Source organism: Oncorhynchus masou, chromosome 15 (genome assembly GCF_036934945.1).
Source record: "Oncorhynchus masou masou isolate Uvic2021 chromosome 15, UVic_Omas_1.1, whole genome shotgun sequence".
Taxonomy (NCBI): domain Eukaryota; kingdom Metazoa; phylum Chordata; class Actinopteri; order Salmoniformes; family Salmonidae; genus Oncorhynchus; species Oncorhynchus masou.
Window position 1 is genome coordinate 44,451,772 of NC_088226.1, and position 13,381 is coordinate 44,465,152.

A 13,381-nucleotide genomic window follows, 5' to 3' on the forward strand; every position below is an offset into this window, starting at 1 on the left:
CCTATAATGAGCATTGGTGGCAAATCTGATGGCCGAATGGTAAAGAACATCTAGCCGCTCAAAAGCACCCTTACCTGCTGATCTATAAATTATGTCTCCGTAATCTATCATGGGTAGGATGGTCATCTGAATCAGGGTTGGTTTGGCAGCTGGGGTGATAGAAGAAACCAAGTCTAGATTTAACTTTAACACAGTGATAAGTAGGCATACTGTACACCTGCACTGCAATAAGGTATACACTGTATGTAAACACTAGCCTACCATCATGTCACGACATAGCCTTTACGTTGAACAGAAAGAGCAACTATTTTTTTTCCCCTGTGCTGCTAGGGTGACACTGGGAAAGGTCGTTTTGCATGGCCCCGTACCCCGCGTAGGCGGAGTTGTTAAATTGTAGACTATTCCATTGGTCTTTAAATGAACTCACACTCAGGGCACCGGGGCGTGCAAAACAAACTCGCCCTCCTATAATACCATGAATTACTATGTTCCAATGAAAACAGGAGGAATTCCCAGATTCCTCCAATCCCGATCTGCCTGGCGAATCCATGCATGGGGAGAGTGAGGGGCGGCTGGTCATGGCATTTTACTAGTGGGAAAAACGTCAGGACCAGGAAAACAACATTTTTGACTGTTGGGGTAGTTTTGGTGATTTTACGTCACTGAAAGTAACCTTGGGCTACTTATTTAGGAAGCGAATTGATTTTCTGGAGAGACACGATTGTTATTGTATCAGAACTGAAAACTAGCCTACTTGCTTGAGCAATAGATACAAAGTTACACCTCCCAGTCCACTGGATAATTGTGTGACACGCGGATCTGGGACGACTACTCGCTGTTATGGACCACTGGATTTAAGGAATTTGGGACGCGTTTTTGGTTCTGGATTAACAATTAGGTTCATCCCCTTCCGTCTGGTGTCAAAACGGATAGTCGGCAGTCATGCCAGCGAAAACAAAGTACAATCTTGTTGATGATGGCCATGATTTGAGAATTCCAATGCATAACGAGGAAGCATTCCAACATGGGATCAACTTCGAAGCAAAAGTGAGTTATTTTTATATGCTACTGTATTGAGATTATTTGCAAAACTATCTCCCATTCCCACTTTTTCCTCATTAATGGAGTTAATGTAAGTTTTGCCAAAATGTGTTTAGCCTATTGTATATTACGGTGGTATATTGCTGCCACCCAGAATTTTTTTTTTATCATTATGATATAACATCACATTATTACGAAATAAATCAATAACGAAAATAACACATGTGGTCGTTATTATAATACAGATAACGTTATAAGGAGACAGATATTGTTATTACGAGAAATATAATGTTGTAATGAGAAATATGTAGTTATTATGAAATTGCCCGGTTGCACGCTATTATGAAAAATAGCCTATGCCTTAGGCTACTTGGCATATTTGGCTTCCTCTCATGCACAGGTTGACATTCTGGCTGGTTTGCTTGAGTTGGTCAATTACATTTTTTTCCTCGGTTTGATGCATTGATAGATATTAGAGAAATGTCATTGAGGAATAAAGGTGGTGTTGTCATTAGTTTACGGACATTGTGGAGGTCTCTAAAGGCTCTATAAACGGGGGGAAAAACGATCGGACTTCCTTGAAATAGCTTTATTCCTTCTTGATCAACTGGGCCGTTATGGGAAGTTACGCGGATACCAACTAATGCATCTAAACGGAATATGTGGTAATCCAAAACACAGTCAGGCATTTACTTCATGCTCTAGACACCCAAATGCACATTTTGGGCAGAACGAGCTTAACTGGCTTGCTACTTTACCTTCACAACCAAGAGGACAGTCATCGAGGAACATTTTAGGTAACCCAGCTAGCACAGAACGTTCCCCAAAGGGTCTCCTTTGGAGAAAAAAAAACTTTCACAGAACGTCCTGGGAACATTGTGGGAAAGTAATTTTTCTAAGAACCAAAGGATACCATTTAGGGAGCGTTGTTATTTTGGTAAAGTAGAAACACATTGTTCTGAAAACATTCAAATAACCTCATAAAATAATGTTCTGGGAACGTTCTGGAAACATTGCATATCTAAGGCCGTATTGGATCAAACTGCTGAACGAGAAGATAAAGTGTGTGTGGAGGTGAGTGCACATCATTTTGTAAATAGCTAACTATTTTTTTTATTCCCCCCAAAAAAACATGTTTTGAACTCTCCTTTACAGTTTATTTACAAGACAAATGGTCATGTGGCACCATCGTCACCATAGCAACAGTTGACAGTTAAAGAAATGGCTGCCAGCCAGTTTAGCTTGTTTCAAGTACTGCTAATATTACTATTTTTACAGGTAGAGTCAGAGAAACATACTAAAACTACAACCCGTGTTTATATGAACATTTTGTGTTTGCAGAATAAAATGTTTTGAGTAAATTAGCTAGTTTAGCTAGCATGTTCTCCAGCTGCATTGGCTACTAGCTAGGTCTGATCATAAAAACATGTTTTTTGGGGAGAGTGACAAATGAGGACTGATAACCCTTTTGCTATGTTATACTTTTTTTTACTATTTTGAAAAGGACGGCTATAGATTTGATTTGTTGAATGACTAGACTACTTGGCTAGTACCTGACAATGGTATCCAGGTCACATGACATGTAAATGTAAATGTAAATGTACATGACCCGTCATGTAAATAAAGAACTGATTGAAATTTTAAAAATTCAATAGGATATCCACTGAAATACATTAGTAATTCATTAAATGGGTCACAACTGAATAAAATATTTAATTAATAGAAATTGATTCTTTTAACATCACTTTCTGTTTTACTTTTAGCTTGCTTGGACAGTTTCCCCACCTGCACCATGTGAGTTATCTTCTACAGTAGTTTAGCAGAAGGCCACCACAGAGTTGATAAGTGCATGAGAAACAATACATTTGCTAAGTGATTTAATCGGTGTCTGATTCTTTGTCTCATTTGCAGCTCAATTTTGTCCAGTACACTACTCGTAAAAGGTGACTTTAGGTTACTTTATTACTACAATGAACAATCACCGGACGGTTTATTAGGTACAGGACGCGTTCATGAAAATCCATTGTTTCTACAGCTATTAGTCTGCTTATCTAGTCTCTTATCTACCATTTCTCCTTTTTTACAGATGGAGCAATTGTGGGCACCACCACTTGTGAACACCTACTCAACCTCTAAGGTAAATGGCTTACAGTAACTTGATAGCATTGAAGCATTGGACCTTATTTTGTTGCTAATCCCAAATGGACCCCTATACTCTATGCACATGTGTTGATCTGAGATGATTTGATGGTTTTAAACAATATGATTAAACTTCCACCTAGCCTATCAGAGGGCTAATTGGAATAATGACAAACTTGCTCACATAAGTCAAATCCTCTCAGATCTCCTCAAGTGCATAAGGAGTAGGGTCTAAGGCAGGGTTATTCAACTCTTACCCTACGAGGGTTGGAGCCTGCTGGTTTTCTGCTCTACCTGATAATTCATTGTACACACCTTGTTTCCCAGGTCTAAATCAGACAGTCCCTGATTAGAGGAAAACATATATATTTTTTAATTTAGTGGAACTTCCTTCAAGGTTCAGAGTTGAGTTTGAGGGGTCTAGGGGTTGATTTAGGATTGGGCCATACTTTTGTAATCAGAACTTTCAATTGAAGTGTGACATACATTAGACGCCTGTTATGGTTAACATGTGATTCAGTTTGTCTCACAGAAGTTTCTCTAAGCTCAACTGTAAGTGTCACAGAGTAGAGGTACAGTAATGGGCTTGATACTATTTAAAAACATTGAAGCATTCTCATCGAAACAGTGGACCTTATTTTGTATTGTCACATTTTAGAGCCTGAACTTTCAAATGAACTCAGATGTCTGTTAGTGTTAACATGTGATTAATTTTGTCTCAGACATCACTCTACCCAACCGTAAACAATGGACCTCACAAGACAGCAGATGTATGGCTTACAGTAACTTAATATATTTAAAAACATTGAATCATTCACATCAACACAATAGACCTTATTTTGTGGCGTCAACAATGAAGTGTGACATACAGTACATTAGGCTTCTGTTAACAGACATCTCTCCACCCAACCGTACTGCAACAGTCCCAGTCTCTCCACTCGTCCCGCAGTCTCCCCAACCAGAAGAGGGGGACCTGCCCTCTGTGAGAGTAAGTAAACACTGAAACATACAAATTTAGTAAAAAATATAATGTTCCTTGTTAAAGCTAGAATCCTGAATAGAAAGAATAAAAAAGCGGTCTCCCTGCCTCCATTTGGCAAAAAGCTGAGGGATGGGCCTTTCTGTGACATTTCTCAAATTTGTTGCTACTATCCTATCTCTATAACTCCCCTTATGTATGCTGTAACTATAGAAGTGAGCTAACGTAACTTAAAAAAGTGAATACACTAGCTGTGCCACTAGAGATTCTGGGTTCGAGTCCAGGCTCTGTTGCAGCCGTCCGCGACCGTGAGACCCATGGTGCGGCTCATAATTGGCTCAGCGTCGTCCGGGTTAGGGGAGGGTGTGGCCGGCAGGGATATCCTTGTCTCATCGCTCACTAGAGACTCCTGTGGCGGGCCGGGTGCAGTGCACGGTGTTTCTTCCGACACAATGGTGCGGCTGGCTTCCGGGTTAAGTGGGCATTGTGTCAAGAAGCAGTGCGGCTTGGTTGGGTTGTGTTTCATGACTCTTGACGCATGACGCATGACTCTTGACCTTCGCGTCTCCCGAGTCCGTACGGGAGTTGCAGCGATGAGACAAGATTGTAACTACTACCAATTCGGGAGAAAAAAGGGGAGAAAATACAAAAAAGGTTAATACAAATCAGATGTATTTGTCACATGCGCCAAATACAACAAGTGTGTAGAGTTTACCGTGAAAGGCTTACTTATGAGCCCTTTCACAACAATGCAGTTAAAAAGTAAGAAAATTAACAATAGATAAAAACAGTAACACAATAAAAAAAACAATAACAAATCTATATACAGTACAAGGAGTATCAGTACCGAGTTAGTGCAGTGGGGTATGAGGTAGTTTGGTTGATTTGATTGAGGTAATATGTACATGTAGGTTTGGTTAGGTGACTGAAGTACTGTACTTGTAAGGTCATATTTTAGAACTTAGCTAGCTAGTCATGTTGGCAATAGAATAAGCTTTCAAATGATGGCCACCTGACCCAGATTGCTATTTATAATGGACCGTTTTTGGATTGCGTAAAAAACAACAGTGTGATTGATGGTGGGGGATACAGGGCGTGTTCCAAAAATTCATAAATACAAGCAGGGCATCAAATTAACACCTGCCAAATGAGGGTAGATTAAGGTATTGTGGGTAAGAATGTCTATTTCACCATCCGCGTTGTAGGTTGGTCAATTCGCAGGGCTCAACAGTGCAAGCTTTACATTCACATTTGCGAGTAAAAAGTCAAGTATGAGCACATCCTGCAGTATCTGTTTTAAATTATTTCTGCCGTTTTTGTTTAATAATTGCTAATCGCACAAAGAAATGCACATATTTTGTTCTCTTTTACTTCTAGAATGAAACATCTATAATGAAGCATTTGAAGGAGTGAAATATGTGGGGGTTGTTACAACCACCTGGATTGTTACAGATTCAGTAAGTTTCTACTCTGACAACCAAAGATTGTGTTCTGCCCTTTAAAAAAAAAAAATATATATATATAATTGTAATACTGTTTATTGGGTTATAATTGAAATACACTGTAACCTCTTCATCAGGGTGTGTATTGCTAATGAACCAAAAAAGGTAACCCCAAAAACGTTAAACTGTGAACGACCCGACAAGACATGGAAAATGCAACGGACAGATTTCTGGAGACCACAGGTAAATTTAATATACTGAGACTGATAGTATGAAATCTGGATTCAGTATGACAATCTAATAGGGCATCTCCAGTATGGGACTTTACATTGGGGTTTGGCCTATCAAATGACTATTGTAGAATTATTCGTAACCAGGTTATATATCTATTTTTGACTCATATGACAGAGCAAAGAAGAAAGTTAACTGGGCAGAGGAGACATCTAATTTGGAGACCATCTCCAAAAAAATAAAACCCTCACTTTCGAAACTATGAAAGTCATGGTAATTACCAGTAATCTTTATAACTAGCAGTTAACATTACAGTACCCTAGTAGGCCACATTTAATTTGTGTGTTGCCATTGCATTGATTGTATGGAACGTACAGCCGTGACCAAAAGTTTTGAGAATTACACAAATATTAATTTTCACAAAGTTTGCTGCTTCAGTGTCTTTAGATATTTTTGTCATATGTTATATGTTACTATGGAATACTGAAATATAATTACAAGCATTTCATATGTGTTCATAGGCTTTCATTGACAATTACATGAAGTTGATGCAAAGAGTCAATATTTGCACTGTTGATGCTTTTTTTTCAAGACCTCTGCAATCCGCCCTGGCATGCTGTCAATTAACTTCTGGGCCACATCCTGACTGATGGCAGCCCGTTCTTGCATAATCAATGCTTGGAGTTTGTCAGAATTTGTGGGTTTTTGTTTGTCCACCCGCCTCTTGAGGATTGACCACAAGTTCTCAATGGGATTAAGGTCTGGGGAGTTTCCTGGCCATGGACCCAAAATATCAATATTTTTTCCCCGAGCCACTTAGTTATCACTTTTGCCTTATGGCAAGGTGCTCCATCATGCTGGAAAAGGCCATGTTCGTCACCAAACTGTTCCCAGATGGTTGGGAGAAGTTGCTCTCGGAGGATGTGTTGGTACCATTCTTTATTCATGGCTGTGTTCTTAGGCAAAATTGTGAGTGAGCCCACTCCCTTGGCTGAGAAGCAACCCCACACATGAATAGTCTCAGGATGCTTTACTGTTGGCATGACACAGGACTGATGTTAGCACTCACCTTGTCCTCTCCGGACAAGCTTTTTTTCCGGATGCCCCAAACAATCGGAAAATTACTTTACCCCAGTCTTCAGCAGTCCAATCCCTGTACCTTTTGCAGAATATCAGTCTGTCCCTGATGTTTTTCCTGGAGAGAAGTGGCTTCTTTGCTGCCCTTCTTGACACCAGGCCATCCTCCAAAAGCCTTCGCCTCACTGTGCGTGCAGATGCACTCACACCTGCCTGCTGCCATTCCCGAGCAAGTACTGGTGGTTCCCCTGTACTGGTGGTGCCCCGATCCCGCAGCTGAATCAACTTTAGGAGACGGTCCTGCCGCTTGCTGGACTTTATTGGGCGCCCTGAAGCCTTCTACGCAACAACAATTGAACCGCTCTCCTTGAGGTTCTTGATGATCCGATAAATGGTTGATTCAGGTGCAATCGTACTGGCAGCATTATCCTTGCCTGTGAAGCCCTTTTTGTGCAAAGCAATGATGATGGCATGTGTTTCCTTGCAGGTAACCATGGTTGACAGAGGAAGAACAATGATTCAAAATACCACCCTCCTTTTGAAGCTTCCAGTCTGTTATTCAAACTCAATCTGCATGACAGAGTGATCTCCAGCCTTGTCCTCGTCAACACTCACACCTGTGTTAACGAGAGAATCACTGTCATGATGTCAGCTGGTCCTTTTGTGGCAGGGCTGAAATGCAGTCTAAATGTTTTTGGGGGATTCAGTTAATTTGCAATGCAAAGAGGGACTTTGCAATTCATCTGATCACTCTTCATAACATTCTGGAGTATATGCAAATTGCCATCATACAAACTGAGGCAGCAGACTTTGTGAAAATTAATATTTGTGTCATTCTCAACTTATGACCATGACTCTACAGGTGCTTCGGTCAAAATGGCGAAGAGGCAGAGCAGAAAAAGGAGAGTTAAAGTAATCACAGTTGTAGTCTTGATCTACAGTATACTGAATCATACCTGTTTTGTTCAATTGTTGTGTGGTCATTGAAAAAACTATATGTATTTGATTATCACTTTTATTTAAATCTATAATAAATATTTATTAAACAGATTTTTTAACATTCAGTTCACAAAATGACGATGTCTGCTGCACCAGAGGTACACAATAGTGATGCTAAATTAGGAACTTTCAAAAGAAACGTGAAAATACATTCCAATACCTCTAACTAATAACATGTCTTTTTTTGTTTTACAGCTGTCTCTCCGCTGTCCAATGATGGTAAAAAGCTCAACTTACAACTATTTCAAAACACATATTTGATTTTCACTTTTATTTAGATATATGTTGTACCCAGGGCCTAAAATGAACATCCACCAAATACGGGTAGATTTTGGCATTGGCGGGTATGATTTCTATTTCATCAGTCACGTTGCCGGGTGGTCAGGGCTCCACATTGCAAACATTTCACTCTCATTTGTGAATAAAAAGTCATGTATGATCACATTAATAGCAAAATAAATACTGCAGTAGCTGTTTTCAATGTATTTCTGCCTTGAGCTGCAACGCTGGGGGCTGTGTGCACTTGAAGAGCTGAGTGACAGATACATTTCTAGAAGCGCTGCACACAGGCATAAAAATGGGTCTAATTTACTTGAAATGAAGTGAGACTTTGTCCTTGTGTTTCTTGGCTATTGACATACTTTTGTTCACAAGCTAGGATGTTTTTCAATGTTTGAGTTTAAGCTGCTAGGGTAGAGAAGCAACGGGATACTAGTCAGACTTAATCTCACAAGCACAAACATGACTCCAGTCGTGTTACCAGGGTAACCTCCCGACCTTAAAAGGCCAGATGAACATTTGTGTCTCATCTGTGATATTTCGTTTAACATGAAATCAAATAATATACCACATCACTTCTTACTAGTAATACATTTGTTTTTAGAAACATTACAAAGCATGCTAATCTGTTTTTTTGTGTTTTGTTGGTGTAATTGTAGTGGGAAAAAAATATTTTGGCTGCTAGAATTTTAAATATACCTGCCACAGTGGTAGACCAAAAAGTACATTTTAGGCCCTGGTTGTACCCATCATTTTGTGGTGCTAATTTAGGAACTTTCAAATTAAATATAGCACACACTAGAAGTCTGTTATTGTTAACATGTGATTATTTTTTTCTCAGAAGTTTCTCCACCAAGCTCACCTGGAAGACTGTCCCCCAACAGAGGATGTTATGGTGATATTATTGTTCTCTAAGCACAAAAAAATATTTACATTAATTTAAATATTAACTGTACCCTTGTACTTGACTTAACTATTGCAGAATTCCAAATAATCGTGCTGATGAAGCTGGAAACAATTTTCGAAAACCAGTTGGAACTCCTAGCAATTCAGCGACAGCTGCTAGCTGCTGGAGCACAAGATCTGCCAGACGAAGTCCTGCCTAGACCTTGTACAACCAAGGAGAATTTGGAGGACCTCTGCAAGAGTCTGGAGGAGGCCACCACATAACGGAAAGAGATGGTAAGCATCTTAATCTTTGAAAATGTTCCCGAAAACGTCCAACAACAATCTGTTGTAAATCACAGTATTCAAGATGATGGGATTACTTCTGTTCCCTAGGGGGAAGGGACCTCAACACCATGGTGCGCAAGGTCCTCTGCACAATTGCTAAAAAATTGTGTTTTCAAACACTACAGTTTGAGAGGGAGGACCTGGGCCTAGATTCACAAAACCTTCTTAAGAATAATTGTATTCTTATTTGCCATTTTTTGCTTAACTATAGACTTAAGAAAGTTAAGCAAATTTGCTATTCCTCAAAGGTTCTTGGAAATGTTCTTGCGCTATTTCTTATGTTTCTCCTTAACCTGTTATGGCTGCAACCCTTTGTTCTCAATTTCCGCCTGAAGACATACCCAAATCTAACTGCCTGTAACTCAGCCCCAGAGGCAAGGATATACATATTCTTGGTATCATTTGAATGGAAACATTCTGAAGTTTGTGGAAATGTTAATTGAATGTAGGAGAATATAACACAGTAGATCTGGTGGAAGAAAAGAGAAATAAAGAGCATACGTTTTCTGTTTTTTATTGTTGTATTATCATCTTTCACATGTACTAGAATAGCCACACAGTCAGATAGGATGCTGGAGATAATTTTGATGGATAACACAAGAGGGCAACTGTAGGTTTGCAAAGTTTGAGACGGATAACTTCAGGAATGGGTGAGCTACATGACATTTAGCATGAAGTCACCCAGGTGTCCCACACAAGTTGCCCAAATGTACCCAAGTGGCCGAATTGGTGAAATGACCTATAACTATATACAGCAGTGCAAATAACTGTATACAACATATCAAAAAGCAATTCTAACACACACGCACACACAAAAAAAATGTTTTAAAAAATATTAGAAAATAAATATTTAAAAAAAACAGTACACACCCCTTGGTTACCTTCAGATGAGTTCTGTTACACTTGTGGGGGTTGTAAAGCAAAACAGAGAACACCATCATGTTCGTGAGAATCTCCCCTTTCGACAATTCGTTTGTTCGATTTTTTTGTTTGTTATGTAACTTAGATTGACGCAAATCAACTCTAGGTGGTTATTCTGCTGTTCTAGCAAATGGTTTAACTTGTTCAGATAAAAATGAAAGGACCAGCACTCACTTGATATGATTTGCAGTGAAAGTTTTGTTTATTTTCTTAATTTTACAATAGCAAAATGTCTTAATTACACTACATGGACATATTTCAGCTTGGGCCTTCCTCAGTACATGTGTCCAGTTCTTACAATTGCTTCCATGACCAGATGTTTGATGGTTAGCAAGTGCTATTGGTTTGGTTGAGTAGCAGGCAGCAGGGTTCCTATGAGCAGCCCTCTTCCTGTAGAAAGGTGATCTTCTCCTTGTGCATTTCCTTTATTTTCTACAAAGCTACACTGAGTGACCATCTTCATAGATCAAACTAGATACATGGGGTGTATTTTCAGTTAGCATTAGGCAAGTTTGACTTATGGGGTCTAACATGCTGACTGGACAGGCACGCATACGCGTGTGTCCGCCATTGTGCGCATGTTGATTTTGTCCATCCACACCAGGCACGATCAGGAAACGTACGTTGAAATATTTAAGGAACTCTTAACCAACTGTATTAATTTGTGGACAGGTTGTAGCATTCATGGACTTTTAGCTAGTTAGATGTTGCTAGCAAATTTCTCCTTGGATATTAACATTGTGTTGTGCATTTCAGGTAAAATAACAAGGTCCTTTTTTCTGGATCTTTGTAGAATGTTCTCTACTCTGTCAATTAATCCACAGATAAAAGGAGAAATCTAGTTAGTTTCTAGTAATCTCTTGTCGTGACGTTGTATTAGTTAATGTGACGACTGTTGCTCATTGAATGATTAAAGGTTTCTAATTGTGTGATGAACTGAATCAAACAATTATTAACTCATTAACCTGGGGCACCATGGGAAAATTAGTTTTATTGAGTTTCTATTTCCCAAATTAACTCAAAGAATATTAGGTATCGATTTTACAACAGCCGCTAATTAACCAGTTGCCTCTTCCAATCTCGTTCTGAACATCGTATAGCCCGTGAATCTGCATGGACCAGGGTCTCAACAATGAATTCGTATCTTAGTTTAATATTTATTTACTAAAAAGCTAAAATGATGATAAAAGATACACATAGACAAAACACATTATAGGCTATTGATTAGAACTTAGTATAACGGGCCAACACACTATGGCCCGTGTTACCCACGATGGGGATTTCAATAGAGAGAGAAAACAAAGTACACAAGAGAAATATACATTTGGGTGAATTTGTCAGCTATGCTATTCTAACCCTAGACTTGCCCCAAACTGACGCTCTTATGGGTCAGAATATAATGATGTAATTACGTGGGGATGATCTCCGAGGATTCTTTGCGTAGGCCTTCAGCTGTTCGATGACGCGCTACTCCGGCGCACCTCTCTGAGAGTTCTTTTTGGCTTAGGAGTCTGTTCCCTCACCCTTTGCTCTGGAAGGGGTCTTCTGAGGACAGACAGCTCTGTAGCTCAGAGCTCACAGCATAGGAATGAAACCCTTTAGATACCACGATTCGATGGGAGATGGAGACTAGGTGGTTCGACTTGAATTCACCCGCTTAGACACAGCTAATCATCCGTAGCTTGGGTAGAAAAGGATTTCTTTGTCCTCAAACTTGCGTTGCATTCTGGGTTCATTGACTTTTTAGACCTTGCTGGGGTTGTGGTCTCCTGTAACCTGACCTGATCAGGACAGTCATGACACTCTCCTCCTTCAGTCGTCTTCTTCTGTGGATGAAATTATTATTATTTTGCAACATCCCTGTCTTAGTCATTGTGAGCACAGAGACTTTTGATGATGCAGAATAAAGGCTCCCCTCCTTGATCCTTTCATTGCAGAATTTGACACACTGCCATTACAACCACCTTCACTGCTACACAGAAAGTAATCATCCTCAGTGAGCTTTCTGTGCGCTGTGCAGTTTTTTTGAATCCTGAACACAAACTGGCAAAATGGCTCTTACGAAGTACAATAGGGCTGTCCCCGACAAAATTAATTCTTGGTCGACAAAAAGTCATCTGTTTGATTAGTCGAAACTTTTAAACATGTATTTTTACATATACAGTATAGACACACCCAGTGTGTTTTTAATAAAATCAACTATATGCATTGAGCTTGTCTGATGCTTACGGTTTGATGAAATAAGACATATGCCTCAAGAGGGCGCCAGAGATCTAGATAACCAGAAGAAAAAAAACTTAACCTGACCCAACTATTCTCCTCCTCTTGTTCAGTCAGACCCAAGTTAATAGTTGATACAATGTTTCATTGCAGACAGGCCATGTGTAACCAATGTGATTTTATAGGATGTTTTTATTTTTATCAGGATATGTTCTCCCTCCAAGCTGCAATGTTTTTATTTGTTGGCTTTGTGTAGGCAATTTTTTACATAGTTGGCAATGGCAAGTTACTTTTCAGGATTAACCACATGACAATGACTGAGATATGAAGATACATTTAAAATGAAACAGCTTCATGAAAATGTGCATATGAAAACCATAACTGGCACGCAGATCGGTAGAAATGGTAAGATAAATTGGCATTCCACATGCGAAAGGTTGCCGACTCCTCGTGTAACCTATTACTGGCAACTTCAGGAGGGTAATGGCAGAATCCTGAAGCTTGCACTAGCAAACTTGCAACATTGTATAAAATATTCTGAGCCCTCAGTTTCTCACGCCAGTTATCTCGGGACAGACACAGCTGTAGGGATAAAAAGCAGTGCTTGACTTGGGCAGGAGCTCACTGGAGCTGAGTACCTGCCCCTCAAATTTTCTACTGCTTGATCTCCTATTACTCTTATTGAATATTAGCTCAAAAGTATTGTGGAGCTCCTGCACCTACATTTAAACAGTATCAGCACCCACAATGAGTACTGGAACGTATTTCAGTCCAAGTCAAGCACTGATGACTTTTCCATTGAATCAGAGCATGACATTTT

At 39.6% G+C, this 13,381-nt stretch overlaps 1 protein-coding gene across 1 annotated transcript in view; it reads left to right on the forward strand.

Annotated features, from left to right (window-relative positions):
* The first annotated feature begins 548 nt into the window (after window positions 1–548).
* LOC135556283 (carboxyl-terminal PDZ ligand of neuronal nitric oxide synthase protein-like) overlaps window positions 549–13,381 on the forward strand; it is a 232,936-nt gene continuing 220,103 nt past the window's right edge. The window contains exon 1 of the mRNA XM_064989358.1: window positions 549–1,047. Within this exon, the coding sequence (XP_064845430.1) occupies window positions 943–1,047 (105 nt within the window). The 5' untranslated portion in view covers window positions 549–942. The remainder of the gene's footprint in view (window positions 1,048–13,381) is intronic.